At 54.8% G+C, this 17,335-nt stretch overlaps 5 protein-coding genes across 5 annotated transcripts; all 5 read left to right on the top strand.

The window, feature by feature from the left end:
- Positions 1-1,371: 1,371 nt before the first annotated feature.
- On the top strand, positions 1,372-2,577 carry B0H64DRAFT_463409 (uncharacterized protein; the record flags this gene model as incomplete). Its single annotated transcript, XM_062807599.1, has 1 exon — positions 1,372-2,577. One exon carries the CDS (start codon positions 1,372-1,374, stop codon positions 2,575-2,577), a length of 1,206 nt encoding a protein of 401 aa, XP_062658002.1.
- Positions 2,578-3,795: 1,218 nt separating this feature from the next.
- On the top strand, positions 3,796-6,014 carry B0H64DRAFT_375275 (P-loop containing nucleoside triphosphate hydrolase protein; the record flags this gene model as incomplete). Its single annotated transcript, XM_062802402.1, has 5 exons — positions 3,796-5,177; positions 5,243-5,422; positions 5,536-5,567; positions 5,662-5,707; positions 5,765-6,014. 5 exons carry the CDS (start codon positions 3,796-3,798, stop codon positions 6,012-6,014), a joined length of 1,890 nt encoding a protein of 629 aa, XP_062658003.1.
- A 2,006-nt stretch (positions 6,015-8,020) lies between these two features.
- B0H64DRAFT_400850 (Glucanosyltransferase-domain-containing protein) lies at positions 8,021-9,953 on the top strand. The gene is made up of 3 exons (XM_062804103.1): positions 8,021-8,926; positions 8,982-9,431; positions 9,494-9,953. The coding sequence occupies exons 1-3, from the start codon at positions 8,246-8,248 to the stop codon at positions 9,731-9,733; spliced, it is 1,371 nt and encodes a 456-aa protein (XP_062658004.1). The 5' UTR covers positions 8,021-8,245; the 3' UTR covers positions 9,734-9,953.
- Positions 9,954-10,124: 171 nt separating this feature from the next.
- B0H64DRAFT_188735 (uncharacterized protein) lies at positions 10,125-13,844 on the top strand. Its single transcript, XM_062799020.1, has 2 exons — positions 10,125-12,506; positions 12,562-13,844. Exons 1-2 carry the CDS (start codon positions 10,515-10,517, stop codon positions 13,756-13,758), a joined length of 3,189 nt encoding a protein of 1,062 aa, XP_062658005.1. The 5' UTR covers positions 10,125-10,514; the 3' UTR covers positions 13,759-13,844.
- A 179-nt stretch (positions 13,845-14,023) lies between these two features.
- On the top strand, positions 14,024-17,276 carry B0H64DRAFT_400859 (heterokaryon incompatibility protein-domain-containing protein). Its single transcript, XM_062804104.1, has 4 exons — positions 14,024-14,938; positions 15,039-16,800; positions 16,905-16,966; positions 17,022-17,276. Exons 1-3 carry the CDS (start codon positions 14,356-14,358, stop codon positions 16,906-16,908), a joined length of 2,349 nt encoding a protein of 782 aa, XP_062658006.1. The 5' UTR covers positions 14,024-14,355; the 3' UTR covers positions 16,909-16,966; positions 17,022-17,276.
- The last annotated feature ends 59 nt before the right edge of the window (positions 17,277-17,335 follow it).

The raw sequence follows: 17,335 nt of genomic DNA on the forward strand, positions 1-17,335 counted from the left end.
GGTCAGTCGCGACGGGAGCCTTTGTGGCTGCACACGTGGACCTGCGGTCTGCGACAACTGCGTCCCCGAAACCCAGGTTCAGCCTTGCAGGTGTAAACAACACAGCGCTGGGGTGCAGGTGGGGCGATGCCGCTGGTTACCCACCGATCGAGGTCGGGCACATCGGCCATTGAGAAAGAGGGTTAGGGTCAATCCCTGAATGAACTGTTTGTTCATGAACACAGCAAACCTCACTCGCTTCACCCAAAGCAACAAACAGCCCTTTGTCTTTTTGACTGGAATTCATTTGGCCGCCAATCTGCCTGGAATCCGGTCTGCCCAATACCTAATCTAAACACTTCTTTCTCGGCCTAATGACAGAAAGGCCGGAAAACACACTAATACCAGTCAGTGTCACTGCATGGTAACTTGTACGGGGTTATCGTAAAAATGAGAGGCACAAAAGCAAACCTTAAACATGAAATCCACTGTAGATGAGACGTAAATGGCCTACCATGTTTCAAGCGGAGGTACACTTTACCAGTTGGCCTGGTCTACGTCTTTTCGAAACTATCAAACTGTGAAACGGCTATAAGGCAACTTGACTGCCGAGGTAGGTACTTACCTCTGGAGGTAGGTATGTACGGTATGTACCACGCACTCAAGGGACCCAGTTACCTACCCCTTACTCACGCTTACGCACCTGGCTTGGGCACCCAACACAAGCCAATATTTGGCAGGCTACTGTGGTTCTCTTGCGGGTGAGAGACTCAATAATCCGGATATATAACCTAGAGTCGTCGTGCCCATCGCGGATTTCTGTCGAAACTACCTTACCTACGTGCCTACCTACCTATACGACGTGTTCCGGCTCGTGTAACCCAGTGAAGTCCAGATTGAAAAGTTAAACATACAGGTTGATGGCCAAACAGAGCCAAGCACCCACACCACTCTTGTGTTTGTTATGTTCCTTGCCTGGATTAAAGGGAGGGGCCGCTGGCCACTGAATGATGAACAGCAAGTGAGCATGGGTCATGTTCTGAAATTTGTTTGTCCTTCTATCCCAACTTTGTCTCAGGCCTGACACGGTTTCGAACGGTGAATAAAAGCAGCAAGGCCTTCTTCCAAATCCACACCCTATTTCCGCCTTTCGTCATTCGCTGCCTGTCCCCTTCCCTAGTATGAGAAACGGAACGACTCTCGTTAAACAGACCACATCCCATCGTTCACCATCTACAAAGCTCTATCAACTGACGAGTTTCAAAAGGCACCTACCTCTTTTCCTCTTCACGAGATTACGTTTCGTCCCGCTCTTTTCTCTCTTCAAACATCTCGGGACAGTCACTCTTCTGTGGGTTATCTTGAAAGTCATCGGAGCGACACGAATTCCAAATGTCTAGCAACGACCACATTCCTATCTTCTCGGACCAAGGGGTCATCAGTAGCGAGTACCATAATTTGCCTAGAGGCGACGTGCTGGGTGACCGAGCTTCCGTTCACGCCGGTCTCTCCGCCTACGCGGAAGACCAGCAGGCGAGGGGCAGCCGGTGGTTCGGGCCAAATGGCGTTTTTGGTCCATCAAGAGCATCGTCGCCGGTAGCACAGGAAGAGGAGGGCAATGTTGCTGGTGGGTACCTGTCATACGTTAACAACTTGAATGTAATCAAAGAAAGCAACATTGACCGATTCTATAATGCAGACAATGGGGTCAACAATATAATCACCCACAACAACATCCACCAAGGCTTTGAGCCCGCCAGGGCTCCCACACCCGCATGGCAGGCCAACCCGGGTTACCCGGCTATCACGCCCAGAGTCAACGGGGTCAACGCCACTCCCCCACCAACGGCAAACGGCGACTTCGGCCCCAGCACCCTAGTCCCGTCCCGGATGCAGCAGGTAGCCGAGGTCGAGCTGCTGAACGCCCCCCGGGCGCCGCGGCGGGACCTGCGGGAGGCCGGGGTGTCGGGCAACTACCGGGGGGACATCAACAACCCGCGCAACCTGTCGGCCAACATCGCCGAGGAGCAGAACTGCAGCTTCTGGCTCCGCCGCTTACCGGCCGACACCACCGTCACGACCCTGCTCGCCGCGGTGCGCGGCATCGGGCGCGTCTACTGCACCGTCATCGCGCCCGCCAGCCGCGCCCACGGCTGGCACACGGCCGCCGCCAAGCTGGTCTTCTTCGACCAGGCCGCCGCCCGCCGCTTCTGGGCCCTGTACGGCCGCCGCGCCGTCGGCCCCCAGGCCGTGCCCCTCGTCGTGGGCGGCCAGCACGTCCTGGTCGAGCGCAACCGCACCCGCGTCGCCGAGACCACCCTGCCGCGCGACACCTCCCGCGTGGTGCGCGTGACCGGCCCGGCTGCTGTGGTAAATGTGGGCGCGCTCCTCGCCGAGTTTCAAGCCAATTTTGTTTTCGAGATGGACGAGGTCGCCATCGGGACCGAAGACCGCGTCACCGCTGTTGGCTTGCAGACGTTTGTGGTGGTTGAGTTCCGCTTCGGGAGCTTCCGCTGCCAGGCGCAGATCGCCTACCGGTTGTTGCAGGGGCGGCGGGGGCTGGAAGTCAGGTACGGGCGTGATCCGTGTGACCTGTAGATGATGGTTGTGTTGAGGGCTTGCCGGCGTATGGCGGACAGGGAGAGACGAACAGCGCTGGGGGGGGGGTGAACCCTTCGGGATGTCAACATTTTATCTCGAAGGATGTCACGGACTAATCGTTAACGGCTACAAGACGTCACGAGGACACGCATGGAGTATTGAAGTCGGACGGGATGGACCTCGGAGGATTGAATATCGGATCTTAGGATGCCATGGGACATGGCTCTGGCTGTGTTTACTAGGTACCTATCTGCCTCCCTAGGTACCTGCCTCGGTACATGTAGCAGCGCTGTTAGCATTGGAAAGGGAGCACCTTTTGGCCGCAGGCGGGCGTGCTCTTTTGAAGCATCATAGAAGAGAGCGAGCTAGAACGCTGTCAAGGGCGTAATTTACGGAATTGGACAATGAATCTATCAATTAGGTATTGAAGTCAATTTATTCAAATCACTTAAGTTGCACTTTCTCGTATTAACGTTTTCTGATGACTATGGAATGTAACGATCTCGTTTTCTGACTAGGTCATTACTATCTGGGCACCTAACCAACCTAGGTGCCGACAAACTTTGATTCCGTTTCCCATCATTTATACCGGGATGTTTGATTCGCCGTGCAGAGCCGAAGTCTTTCTTATTGCTGCTATCTACCTAAGGTCCCTCTACTACCTAGGTAGGTAGGTCAGGTATTGACGGAATTAAATGCTATTCCGAGTTCATTGCAGCACCTGTTTGCTTAAACCATGGCGTACTGTGGGCAATACTCGGGTCCAAACGATGGACCGTACTGCCAACCTGTTTACAGTGCGGAATCCGTTTGTTGGTTTCATCGCATATGAATCCGGCGGCATTGCGGCCAAGGAGGCAGTGGCGCGCCTTCCCCGTGTCCGGGCAATCCGCAACTCGCTGGAAAAAACGAGGGGATTCAGTTCCAGTCTCTCAGCTTGCTGACCCGTCCGAGAAGTTCGAGTAGTTAACCACTATCGGCGTCATCTTCACAGTTTACGAGCCGAAGTCCATCAGCTGGTGCTTTCAATTTGTTCATCGGAACAGATCACGAGTAAGCAAATCCTAGTCCCGAACACCCAGAAGTATGGGCATCGCCTACTCATTTTCGCATCATGGCTAATTAGAAGCCATAGCTAACTCAAACATTGCTGAAAATAGGCCTAGCGGGACCGACTGCTTCAGGATCTAACTATCTTCTTCGACGTTTAAAATCATGGCCGCCGATAGCAAGCCACCGGAGATGCCAATCTATCTCCGGACTGCTATCAACCAAAACCCCAACTTCGTGGGTAGATCCAAGATCATTGATCAGATCGATAGAGAGCTCCTCCCCGACAATCCGAACCCGAACCATTCTCCCTCTCGTCTCCGCTCTTTTGCGCTTTGCGGTTTCGGAGGGCTTGGGAAGACTCAGATCGCAACCTTTTACGCATTCGAGAGGACGAACGCGTTTGACGCCATCTTCTGGATCCAGGCCAGTGATGTTGACAAACTCTACAATGGCTTTCGCGACATGGCTGAATCCCTGGGTCTCGTAAATGAAGGCGATGAAGGAGATATGGTCGTGAGCCGCGACAAAGTTCTCCAGTGGCTTTGCCACCCGCGCAAGCAGCAGCCGCCGACAGCGATGAGCTCCGCTGATACCACTGCGGGTGCTTCCAGATTTGCCAAGTGGCTGATCATCTTCGATGATGCTGACAATATCGATATTGTCAGCGAGTTCTGGCCGTCCACCACCCACGGTGCCATCTTGGTGACGTCTCGCGACCCCCTAGCCAAGACTAGTGATCTCGCTATGGAAGGGATTGATCTTCCGCCCATGACCGACAGCGAATGCGCGCTACTTCTTCAGAAGCAGGTGGCCGAAACTAACGACCCGGACGCATCCCGCGCGGCGCTGAGTTTGGTTACAAGACTTGGTAACATCCCGTTGGCCGTCTCCCAGATTGCCACGCAGATCAGAAGAAAATTTATGACCATCGAAGAGTATCTTGGCCGCTACGGAGAAGGTTCTCTGCTCGGCGAACTCAACAAGGTCAAGGCACTCCCGCCCAAGGAGCGATACCGTTTCACCGTCTCCACAGTGTGGAGGTTCGAGGACTTCTCTCCGCAAGCGATTAGCCTCATGCGTGTGATGGCATTTATGGATCCCGACGCGGTCACCGAGAGAATCCTACGCCAGGATGTGGAAATTCCCGAAGGATCCTTGGTAGGCGAGGTCGAGCACACGTGTTCGTACCCCAAACTTGACTTGTACGTCGATGCTCGGGCCGAACTGTTGCGGACCTCTCTCACGAGCAGGAACCGTGAGACTAAGACGCTCGGATGGTACAAGCAAGTCCAAGAGGTTGTGCGGGAAAGGATGACGCGCGACGAGTTACACATCCATTACCAGGTCGCCATCGACTTGCTCTTTCGGGCCTGGGAGTTCGCCGAAGACAGGTCCAGCCGGGAGAGCTTCCGCCGAAAGAGATGCGAAGAGGTTTTGCCGCATGTGCAGACCATCCTCAGCGCCTACGACTTGGCCGTGCGAGAATCGGGATTACCGCTAGAGAAGGCGCGGCAGCTGGTTCAGCTGTTACAAGAAACAGGCTGGTACGGCTGAGATCGCAAAAGCTGACATTCCCTCCCGCTCTAGACCCGCTAACAAATGTTGGAAGGTACTTGGTACAAGGAGCGCAGTACATGCCCGCGCTTTCGGCCCTTGAGCTCGCAGTGAAGATCTGCAATGATCACGGCGACGGAATGAAGGACCTCCTGGCTGACACCTTGTTCTTGTACGCCCGATGCGGCGAGAAGACGAACATGGACCTGCAAACCGTGATCGGCTATTGCCTACAGTCTCATCACCTGAGAAAAGAATTGAATGACGGAACGATAAAAAGCCGCGAAGACCTCGCCACATCCCACACCAGCCTTGCCTAGGGCTATGAGTACTACGTACATATCCAAGAGGGTTGGCCCACAGGATAAAGAATCCATTAAGTGAGTGTCATCTATCCCCTTAATTCTTAGCAACTCACAAAAACCAACCAATGTCGCCACACTTTTAGACTCGGCATAGTGCTTCATTGCTTAGGCATGGAGTATTGCTGGTCGAGACGCCGCGGTGTTTTGGTGGCAAGGTAGGCTGGCGACTGAGACGTCAACTTGAATTAGCACTGACGTTGTTGGATCATCAGGTCGCATTTCATCCAAGCTATCGACATTTTCAAAAGGTCGCCGTACCACAAGCCAGAGTTGGCGAGGGCGCTATACAAGATTTCCTGCTTCTATAATCTTAGGAAGGCCATGTGTGGACTCGAGGCCGCCGAAGCTCCTGACCGGGAGAGGGCTGTAGAGATGTACTATGAGCTTTGTCCGCTGGCAGCAGCGAACGAAAGACTCGGGGAAAAGGACTTCGACTCTCGAGTTAGGTTCTGGTCCAGGTAAACCGATGAATGCGGCCTAGCATAACACGGTATAGAGACAATTGCCTCAGGCTCACACCGAAGATCTGCCACTCATCTGGTTCCTTCCAGGTGACCGCCCATCTTCCCTGAGTCGAGATCCCTCTCTGCCTTGCGTTTATGCTCAGCATCCTATACTCTCCCGGTAAACCCCAACACTTGACCGGCGATTTGACTGTCCCTTTCACCATGCCCCCCACGGCCCTGATCGTCGGTAAAGACGCCTGCGCGGACCATTCTCTTACATACCGACACCCAAGCTGACCCCTTCTTCTTCTTTTCCTTTTTTTAGGTGCCAATCGTGGCACCAATCGTGGCACGGCCTCAACGTGGCGCGAGCGTTGGCCGTTCAGAGCTGGAGCATTGTGGCGTTGGTTCGAGTAAATGCCGTGCACAAGTATTGAAATTTGCACCCCGGCCCATAAGGCGCCGGCAAGACGGGCCCGCTTGCGGCTGGTGGCAGACATCTTGAGAGGTTGTGTAACGAGCAAGAAATCCTAGAAGCAACAGGTCATAGCCAATGGGGTTGGGGCAAGTGTTGCATTCTGGTGATATTCTACGACCACCAACCTTTTCCTTTTCCTTACCATGGCGGTTTCAATGATCAACACATTGCCCGGGCCTAAGAATGTCGAGATTTGGTTTGTGTCGGAGATTCAAGCTTGGGAGGGGGGTAGAAGATACAGTCGGCCCACGTAGACGATATTATAACGCATACGCTCACGTGTCCGGAGCAACAAAGGGGAGGGAGACTCTGGCAAGAGCGAGCCAGCGCCGAGCCGCCAGGGTGGGACGGTGTGAACGACGTGTAAACGGTGATAATATGGACCCTCCAGCCTTCGTCGGCGCGTCGCTGGCGCCGTTTGTCTCTGTTACGGCGGGGGCGACGGGATGACTCGACCGGTTCGTATGAAGTATCCGTACACCAAGAGAGATTCTCCATTCGTTGGTTAGTTCCTTTGGTTATCCCACACGTGTCCCGGAGTTACAAGTCGTGTTTTTTGGGTTGTCGCTGGTCGGTAAAACATCGGGTCTCCGTGCCCGGGAAGATCCTGGATTGGCAGCTGCAAATTGACCATTAATCGGACCTGCCGAGCCTGGCTGTGGGCTCATGGCAGCTGGCTTCTTCGGGACTTGGCCACTTGATGCAGATCCAAACTGGACGGTTGGTTTCACATCCCAGACGCGAGGGTGAGATCAACTGATCAACGAAAGCGCGCGCATCCATTCGAGATCGCACATCCATTCAACTTGACTGCATTTGACCCGACTGCTTGGCACAGCACAACCATGTCGGCTCCAGTTGACTTGGAGATTAACGAAAAGAGTGGGTTGGCATCATAACGTTATTGAGACAACCGAGATCATTTCGACACTTCTGGCCGACGTTCAAAGGTCACATTATTGGTTCGCCAGGGGTTTTGATGCTTCTGAAGACTTGATCGATTGCGACAGGAGATGGCTGGCGCGGTGCGACGTTTGTGGGGAAGCCCATCTTGGCTATTCTTGGTATTTATCTCGGATCAAGCGCTGGCCAATCCCATGCCACCTCGAGCAACCTTCAACGCTTGCAATTTTATTTTACTTCGACGAGGCACTGTGAAGAAAAGAAGGAGAACTCCCGTCTGATGCGCTGACTCGTCTGCTTGTTCCCGTCGTTTGTTTTTAGTGAGCAGCAAAGTCCTCATCAACAAGTTTATGCTCGCGGGACATGTATCCTGTTTCCGTTTCACAATTGCACGAATGGGAGAGAAGTCAATTTTTTCGTGGCACAGGAGAACAGGAGATGTCTCAATCATTGGCCCTGGCGTGTCTGGGCGCCTGGATTTCAGGGGGATGGCGCCCTCTCTTGGCAGACGCAATGCCGGTGCTGAGTTGCCATTCCGAGACTTCCAAGACTTCTTGGAAAGTGGCTATGCTGCAGGAGCCCCTTTTCGGGTCGCCCGGGTCGTGTTTTAAGTGTCGCCGCCCCCGGCAACACGCTTCGTCTGAATTCTTGCACTTTTCAAAGACCACCAACGTCGCTTCCTCCTTCCAGTCAATCGCTCTCCCGGATTGTTTCTGTCTTTCAACCTTCGGCCAATTCGCTCGTTTGATGGCCATTTGACTTTTTTAAGCTTTAATTTTCATCTTTTGCAAACCTTGACAACTCCGGCTTTTCCGCATTCAAACAAATCACAAACCACAAATCATCCGATCTCGCACGACCACAAAATGAGGACTGCAGCTCTGTTGTCTGCGGTGGCGGCCGCGACCGCCGTGAACGCTGGCCCGACCAGGGCCCGCGCTACCGAACTCGAGCCCATCACCGTGAAGGGCAATGCCTTCTTCCAGGGTGATAAGCGGTTCTACGTCCGCGGTGTCGACTACCAGCCCGGCGGTGCCGCGGCTAACATCGATCCCCTGGCCGACACCAAGATTTGCCTGCCGGATATCGAGAAGTTCAAGAAGCTCGGCATCAACGTCATCCGTGTCTACTCGACCGACAACTCGAAGGACCACGATGAGTGCATGAACGCCCTCGCTGATGCCGGCATCTACGCTGTGCTTGACGCCAACAACCCTCTGTACTCGCTCCACCGCTACGAGCCCCACGGCTCGTACAACACTCCCTACCTGCAGAGTGTGTTCGCCACCATCGATGCCTTTGCCAAGTACTCGAACACCATGGCCTTCTTCTCCGGCAACGAGGTCGTCCACGACTTTAAGAACACCACGCTCGCGGCCAAGTACACCAAGGCCACCGACCGCGACATGCGCCGCTACATCAAGGCCCGCAACTACCGCAAGATTCTTGTCGGATATTCGGCCGCCGATGTCAAAGACAACATCATGGAGACTGCCACTTACTTCAACTGCGGCTCGGACGAGGAGCGCAGCGACTTCTTTGCCTTCGTAGGTTCCACCAACGACGGGACGTGACATGAAGGCTTGGTACTAACTGATGTAGAACGACTACTCGTGGTGCACCAGCGACTTCGTCACTGCCGGCTGGGACAAGAAGGTCGAGGCTTTCCGTGACTATGGCCTCCCGCTCTTCCTGTCCGAGTACGGCTGCAACAAGAACGAGCGCAACTTCCGCGAACTCGAGTCGCTCATGCACAGCAACATGACCTCGGTCTACTCGGGTGGTCTCATGTACGAGTACACCATGGAGCGCAACGACTTCGGTATCGTCGAGATCAAGGGCGGCCAGGAGAACGGTGGCAAGGACCAGACCGGCGACCGCAAGGAGCTGGACGAGTTCGCTGCCTTTGCCGAGGCCATGGAGAAGTACCCCGCCCCTACTGGCGATGCTGGCTACAACAAGAACGCCAAGGCTTCTGAATGCCCGGCTGAGACTGACCACTGGGCCGTCGGCACCTCCACGCTCCCTGACATCCCCGAGGGCGCTCTCAAGGTTTGTCCCACTCCCGCACGCGCTCTTTACCCTTTGAATAAACCGCTAACCCACACCTACAGTTCTTCGACGAGGGTGCTGGCAAGGGTCCCGGCCTCAACGGCCCCGGCTCGCAGTGGGCCGTTGACCAGGCCTCGACCAGCGAGGGTAGTGACACCAGCAGCGGCACCACCGATGGCGATGACACCGAGACCTCGCCCAACGCCGCCATGCGTGGCACCATCCCCAGCCTCGACACTGCTCCCTTCCTTGTCTCTGGCGCCGTCCTCCTCTTCACTGTCCTCGGTGCGGTCGCTTTGTAAATTTAAGGGATGAAGACCGGTGTTGGATTCGAGTGACTTGGACTATTTAACCCTTAATATACCTATGGTCTAGGACAGTGGCAACAGCGCTTGTGTTTCTTGGGCATCATGCAATGGAAGTTTGATTTTCTCTCATCACTAGTTCTGGGGCGGTTCTTGGAGTTATAAAATTTATTTGTGCATCTTGATAATTATATCGCCGACATGTTCAGCTCTGCCATTTTTCCTGCCGGTCATTGTCTGTCACTCGCTGCTTGGCGTTGCTCCGCCCCTTTCCTGATTTTGAATACGGGAATTTGTGTCATGAACCCCTCTCCAGCTTCACTCTGCAGCGGGTGTCCTTGGCAACAAGACCAGAGAGAGCCGTCGCGGTCCGCCTACTCCTGCGTCAGGTGTGCTATCAGGTTCTCAGCAGTATGGCTTGCATTGTGTGTCCGGCCGCAGTCCGGCATACCCTTTTCGGCAATGATAAGCGAAGCCGGTCCTCGATTTGTCGCGTACTTGTACTTGTACATCGCCAGCCTGATCAACCCACCTACGCAAGGCATGGAGTGCATGTACTGAAAAGCAGGCTGGGGCAGGCAAAGTCTGCGCCTCTCGCGGCTGCAGCCCCTATAGGTCCAGGAATCACAAGCTTCGATCCTCATGCACACCGCTATTGTGTTGCGGGGATGGGCAAGCACATAATTGATAATGACAAGCAAAACTCACTTCTATTAGTTTCGTTTAACCCCAGGTTTCCTTGTTCCTGCATCAAAAACGAGTTGTCTGTCTCGCTCGCATGATGACTTCGTTAGGAAGAATCGCCAACTCGGCCGTTTCCCTCACAAATGAGAACACGCTCGCTCTTGTGAACATCAACCTAGACTTCTCGTTGTTTCGTTGCAAGCCCGCTCAGGAGTTCCTACCCGTCGGTTCAGCATTGACGATCAGGAGAAGGGAGGAAGCCGAGACAGGCCCAACGCATAGAACGGCCTGCAAGCTTGGATTCCTATTCCACGAGGTCATCCCCGACACCCCGAAACTCATCAAAGCCTTCGGCCGGCGCGTTTCCGAGATTTTGTCCCGTCCAGGCATCAATCCACAAGGGACCGAGAAAGATGGGCCGTTTAAACCCTTCGTCGGAGCCGATTGCACCTCGGTTTGGGCGGCCGCAACCTCGGGTTCCTCCTCCATCGGCGTTCTTCTTCTCGCGTGTATGCTGGCGGACGCATGGGACGCGAAGACGGCCACGTCCATCTGGGTTGAGATCATTGAGGAACGAAAGAAGAAGATCCGGGCGGACGCGGATGCCAGCAAGCTCGTCAACCCGCACACGTCTACCGCTGCGCAGCAAGAGTACACCAGAGCTGAGCTGGCGTCCTGGGATGCGAGTGTGCGTGCATGGCTGCGGCGAGCTGGGGCTTCAATGAAAGTCCAGCGCACCCAGTTCGCCATCATCGCGCAGAACCTGACTATCCCGTATCCGAGAGCCACATGCACGTACGACACGGTCACATTGACGTGGACGCGAGCGATGGAGGTGCTGGAAAAGCTCCTCGACAATCTCCCCCAGGCAGCCTGCGATCGAGCAGTGATCCGGGGCATATCGGCTTGGCATCTCTATCCCGATCTCCTAGTGTTCCAGGAAGAGGCTACCAAGGTGTCCTTCCGAGACCCCCTCTTCCAAGCTTCGGCTATCCTCAGCCTGGGGCTCGAGTACAAGGGGCAGCCATCCGACAACTTCATCCGCTGGTCACTTGCCTTGTCACATCTGAGGTATTACGGAAACCCAGTCCCTGTCCGAAGCAACGAGCAGCTCAGCCGAGTGCACATGTCCCAGCTTTGGTTGGTTGCGCTCGGGGCCATCTTCTGCAAATGGCAAGTCCCTTACACGAAATTCGACGACGCGCTCCGCTGGTTCGAAGAGCTCGGCAAGAAGCTCCATCAAACAACGCGCTCCCGCGCCGAGCTGTCCTGGCTCTCACACCTCTGCGCGGCGGCCACGGGTCTTGACGGCGAGAGACGAAAGACAGCGACAATGCTCGTCAAGTACGGCTGGAGACGAGGAGCAAACTTCCTCGGCGGCAACATTGCTCCAGACGTAAAGCTGGCCTTCTTCGGTTTATGCAATGAGAACGTGATGGATGCATTGAGCCAGGAGACGCACGTCGATAGCGGGATCCAGTACCTGAGAGGAATCGCCTCAGCACTGCTGATCAACGCAGAGGATGCCGTCATCTCGTATGAAGGGGAGATCGCTGGGCTTAAATATAGCGAATGGGCCTCCATCCGTCCGATAAGTGAGCATCTTGCTGAACGACGTGGTACCGCCAATTGTCTCAACAATGGGAGACCTACAAACCAACGCTACGCAAGATGGCTGCACTGCGAAACAACAGGGATCCCGGGACACAATATCAAGCTTGAAATGGAGCTGCAGGAAAGATGGGTAAAAGTTGAGTCCAGCGGCGAGATCTGCAAAGTCGTGACGGAAGAAGAAAACCTGCTTCATGTCCCAGCCGGGGCGAAGAAGGAACTGATGTGGAATAAGCCTCCGAACTTGTTCGCCGGACCGGTGGGCTTCAAACACCTGTTCGGCCCGTGGGGTTTATCTAACAAGACTTATGGTCTATGGATCAGAGGGAACAAATACGCGGACTGCGTTCGGTACCTGGATTCCCGACTCAAAGCTCACTTTGAGCGACCTCCGTTTCTGGAACGTGGGCTTGAATGGCTCCAAGGCATGAATTGTGCCGACAATGTCGTCGAGTATCTATCGGCAATGATGAAGGTAAAGTTATTCGAGATGGACTCCGCAAACCTAAGAGACTGATTTGGAGCCCAAGCCGTCCCCTGTTAGCACCAGACTGCCGTGGAGCGAGCAGTTCTCGACAAAACTTCCACAGCGAGGCACGAAACGAAAGCGTCATGCCTCACCACAGGCGCCATCTTCTAAGCGCGCAGAGGAGCGCGCCATGACTGATTTCGAGAACGACCACGGAGTCGACGATGAAGTAGACCATGAGCCGGCCGACTGTTTCTTCATGATGAACTTTGCCTTTCGCCCGCCCATTGCTTGGCTCCTATCACTAAGGGCCCTTGAGCTTGCCAACGAAGTTTACGATAGGCTTCCTTCGGCGACCGTGTCGATACAAGTGACAGAGCAGGAGCTGATCAAGGCTCACTGGCTGCCCCTGTCGATACAAGATGCCCTTCGGGCCGAATCAAACGCGGATGCTTACCTGACTGCTTGCATTCCGGCCTCGCAGCATCTCAAATCCATGGGACGCGCCCAATCATTTGCCTGCGTGGCCATGTTCGAGTCCGGCCGCTTCAACATCGACCCTGCCAAGCTCAATGAAGTTATCGCCTTGTGTTCCGAAGACTCCATCTTCGTTTCTGAGATCCTGCTCTCCGACCCCAGCATGGACGCGGAGAAACTCAGCATCAGACACATCATCGGAAACGTCGGTGTCCCCGGCATGGTGTGCATGGTGTCGCCCACGGAGCCTCGTATTCGGTCTCTTGGACATGACGCCTCTCTGGTGTCGCATGCTCCTTACGACGGTCCGCTTACCGAGAAATTCCGGGGAACTTCGCTACACCTCTCATTCACAACGTGGAAAATCCCACTTGATTGGGATAGCACGGGCGATATTGACCAAGAGATCCACCTCATCGAATCTGTCGTGTCCGTCCAAGACCAGGGCAAATGGGTAGCCGACATTGACGTGCTAGGCGTCGAGACGGATGGACTCGACATCATATCCTTCAGTTGTGAATGCGAGTCCGAGCCATCTTCGTACGCCCAGAACGTCGTCTCCATCTCCTCGTGGGAGGAGTTTCTCGACCAGCCTCCTTGCATCGGCATCTTGCAAACCAAGAAGAACTGGGCCGCCAGACTGGCTGCGGCTTCCATCTTGATCCAACAGGGGAACGGCCACACTGCTGCGATATTGAAGGGAGGGAAACTGTGCTGGAATTGCCTGCGCGAAGCGTACGAGGACCCGGAGCCACACTTGCCCCAAACCATCATCCTCTAGTTCGTCTTTATATAGGTACCTAGGTACTCTGGGGGGTCTAGCGGGTGTTAGATAGCCACATTAATACCAAACTCTCATATAACTGGATTTACTCTATTTACCTAGGTAGGGTGTGATCCTAACATCGCCTTATGACCATTCCACCAACGCGTTGGAGATGTTATTAGTTATTAGCCAACCAAACGCGTTTGCGGCCCTTTTCTGTACGTGGGTACCTTGGTAAGAGTTGCGAACTGGGCGTGCGGGGTAAATTCACAACCTGACAACAGTAACAACCCAGCGTCGGCGAGGTATGTTGGGGCATATCATGCTTGAGAGTTCGGCTAACTTGAAACCACTGCTTGCTATTTGAACGTTAGTGGTCGGACTACCGGTGAAAGACGGGGGGATGATATGCCCCAGCCTTGTCGCAGGTAGACGGTGGTGGTTGACTTGCTCTCGGCCAACCATTGAATAAGCGAGGCTGTCTGTCTTCGTCCAGGTGCCAGTCCTCACGTTCAACCTCGCTCGTCATTCCTTCTCCAGTCCCTTCTCAGCGGGGCATAATTATTGGTTATTAAGTACGGGTATTTTACCTACTAGATAGGTACCTTACCCATGGAGCAACATGATGCTTTCGAGGTAGCCCATGTTTGCTCCCATTGTCGACATGGGCTTACATTCTCGCCCGAAAACCGGTCGGTTGGAACCAAGGCGTTCCTCGACTTTTGCGACTACCTTCACCAGGATCTTTATCCTAGAATGCCCGGTTTAGTTCAGTCCATCGCCTCGACTGGCTGCCGGTTTTGCTCGTTCCTACTCTTAGCAATCAGATCGAGAGACGGCAACGCGGTCGAAATCGGACGGGGAGCGGACGGAACGGGGGATATATTCCCGCTGCAGCTTCCCCGTCGCGTATATTTGGCCTTGCGGTATTCCTTGCTGGCTACGCCGACGACAAACAAGTCTCGTCCATTCATCATCCGGGTTCTGGCTCTGCAGTTGATCGTGCATGTCGATCCTGCGCCTGGTTTCCCTGTCCATGTTCCGCCTGAGTCGCTTGCCGATTCTTCGCTAGGTTATGTGGCCTGGAAGAGGCTTCGTAGGTTGAATCCAGATCGCCCTCGTGGTTTCGTTGCATGGGGGTTAAGAACTAACACTGCGGAAGCGTCCATGGGATCTTTCACCTGGCCAGTCACCTCTGTCCAAGGTAAGTCCCGTTCATCGAGGCGTGTCCAATACCTACCAGGTGCCACCAAATGGGCACTCGCAAGGTCCCCAGCAAACTAGCCCAAGCTTACTCGTGTCAGGCCCGATCGCGCCCTGGTTTTCCGTTGCTAGGCCGATCTCACAGCACGCCCTGGAAGACGGAGGTATTGAGTTTATCACCTCCAACCTCCGAACCTGCTCCGAATCTTGTCAACACTCCCGCCCCACCGAACCCGCCTTTCTGCCCACGCGGTTGCTTGACGTCAGGGGAGCCAAGATCAGGGTCATCGAGACCGCCGCCTCTGGCCCTACCGCCGGCTTGAGGGCACGCAGGGATACCAGATACCTGACGTTAAGCTACTGCTGGGGTAATGCAGAACAGGCCAAGTCGCAACTGCGGCTCTCTATTGACTCCCAGTCTCAGCTGAGGCGAGGATTCCCGCCCGAAGACATGTCACCGGTGCAACAGGATGCCGTAGCAACGACCCGGGCGCTTCGAGTCCCGTATCTCTGGATCGATGCGCTCTGTATCCGCCAGGGCGACAGGGACGACTGGGCAAGAGAATCGTCACAGATGCACATGATCTACTCCGGATCGTATGCCACCATCTGTGCTCTCATATCCGCTTCGTGCCAGGAAGGCTTCTTGGCTCGCGGAAGTAACCCATTCACGGTGAAGCTACCATTTACCTACCCGGAGGATGTGCCCGGACACGTTTCGACCTTCGAGATTGGGAACCGTGCCATCTACAGCGACGACAGCTCGGGTTTGGACGAGATGGCTGTGTCGGCAAGGGATAGCAGTCGCTGGACAACTCGCGGATGGACGTTCCAAGAGGAAATCTTGTCGACAAGAACCATATACTTTACCAGACTCGGCCTCATCTTTTCTTGCAGCGAATACACCCGGGCCGAGTGCGACCACGAGGGGGCCGACGAGGGAGATGTTGGTGCTTGGTTCAAGGGCAGCACAATATCGAACCTCGACAACCAGGCTGACGTGTACGATGTCTGGTGCGAGCAGGTCATCCAGTATTCCAAGAGAGAGCTCACGTCTGTGACCGACGTCTTTCCGGCGCTCTCTGGACTGGCCCAGCAGTTTGCCGCCGCAACGGGGGACGAATATGTTGCGGGCCTGTGGTCCAAGGATCTGGTCAGGCAACTCTCTTGGACTCTGCGGCGGCCCCCACACACGTCGCTCTCCAGCCTGACCCGGGCGCTTGAACAATCGTTGGCGTACGTCGCGCCATCATGGAGTTGGGCAGGGCGAGGGCTGGTCAGCTGCTTTTCTGCCGGGCGCCGAACCCTTGATCGGCGATTCACTTGGGGGAGGCACTCGATCAAAATTCGACACGAATACGGCGAGCTGGGGAAGGTCATCGTCCCGGAAGGCCCTGACCGGTTCGGGCAGATCTCCTCTGGCGAGTTGTCACTTGTCGCATACGTACTTCCCCTCGGGTCGGCCCCTTTCTCTTACATACCTCGCGAGAACATGCCGTCGGTCGGGGAATACCAATTCCACAGGCCTGACGGCATTTCCATGATGTTCGCCTGCTACCTTGACTGGAAGATGGCCAGCGATGAAGAGTGGACTCAAGATCTATTGCTGATGCTGACTGGATCTGTCGAAGCCGAGGTAGTGGGACAAAGCCAGGGTCGATCGTTCATGGAGACTGATCCGTGCGGTTTGATAATTCAACCTACGGGAGCCGAAGACAAATATCTCCGCGTCGGGACTTTTGAACGCGCTCCACAAAGCTATCTGGAGCCATTTCTTGAACATGATCCGGCTAGACACCACCGGCTTTCGGTCGAGTTCTTGAAGACGTGTGAGAGGAGGAATATAACGCTCATCTGAGGTGGGGGAATGGGTCAGAGAACTTGTCTGGCACGAGGGTAGAGGGGGCAGCAAGAGGAAGGGTGCATGGTTGATAGAGGAGAAAATAGAGCAATTATACCTAGTAGTAGAAGAACTCAACCAACAACACTCTACAGCCTCAACCAGTAGGTCCCGCTTTAGCTACTAAAGTTAGGATACTGAATACTTGGAGAACATAGCCTCCAAGCTGACTTGCCAACAATCAAAGTAAGAGGTTTGCTGGAGGCAAATGTCGGGACGCCCAGTTTGATACTGTTCATTCCCGTTGATGAGCAGTCGCAGAGGGCATCATCCATCGATACGAGATGACGCAGAAATCTGCACTTCTGCATCGCGACGTGGCCCAATCAGGCGTGTGCGGTTACGCAACGCGGTACAGAGTGTGGGAGGTGCAGGAAGTAATTGGTGGTTCAAGTTGTGTTCATTGCGGAAGGAAGTTGGAAGCCTGGAGCCTTACAGATTAGAGGTCCGGCTGCTGGAAGCCGGCGAGAAAGAGTGGGGTCAATGGCC

Source organism: Chaetomium fimeti (genome assembly GCF_033439085.1).
Source record: "Chaetomium fimeti strain CBS 168.71 chromosome Unknown B0H64scaffold_5, whole genome shotgun sequence".
Classification (NCBI taxonomy): domain Eukaryota; kingdom Fungi; phylum Ascomycota; class Sordariomycetes; order Sordariales; family Chaetomiaceae; genus Chaetomium; species Chaetomium fimeti.

What these genes read in the sequence shown, in the direction of transcription:
- B0H64DRAFT_400850 (XM_062804103.1), top strand. Translation starts at nt 8,246, where the DNA reads ATGAGGACTGCAGCTCTGTTGTCTGCGGTGGCGGCCGCGACCGCCGTG. An exon ending in GCAGCGACTTCTTTGCCTTC is followed by an intron (nt 8,927 to 8,981) that starts GTAGGTTCCACC and finishes TAACTGATGTAG; the next exon opens with AACGACTACTCGTGGTGCAC. An exon ending in TCCCCGAGGGCGCTCTCAAG is followed by an intron (nt 9,432 to 9,493) that starts GTTTGTCCCACT and finishes CCACACCTACAG; the next exon opens with TTCTTCGACGAGGGTGCTGG.
- B0H64DRAFT_188735 (XM_062799020.1), top strand. Translation starts at nt 10,515, where the DNA reads ATGATGACTTCGTTAGGAAGAATCGCCAACTCGGCCGTTTCCCTCACA. An exon ending in ATCTATCGGCAATGATGAAG is followed by an intron (nt 12,507 to 12,561) that starts GTAAAGTTATTC and finishes TTGGAGCCCAAG; the next exon opens with CCGTCCCCTGTTAGCACCAG.
- B0H64DRAFT_400859 (XM_062804104.1), top strand. Translation starts at nt 14,356, where the DNA reads ATGGAGCAACATGATGCTTTCGAGGTAGCCCATGTTTGCTCCCATTGT. An exon ending in TTTCACCTGGCCAGTCACCT is followed by an intron (nt 14,939 to 15,038) that starts CTGTCCAAGGTA and finishes GCCCAAGCTTAC; the next exon opens with TCGTGTCAGGCCCGATCGCG.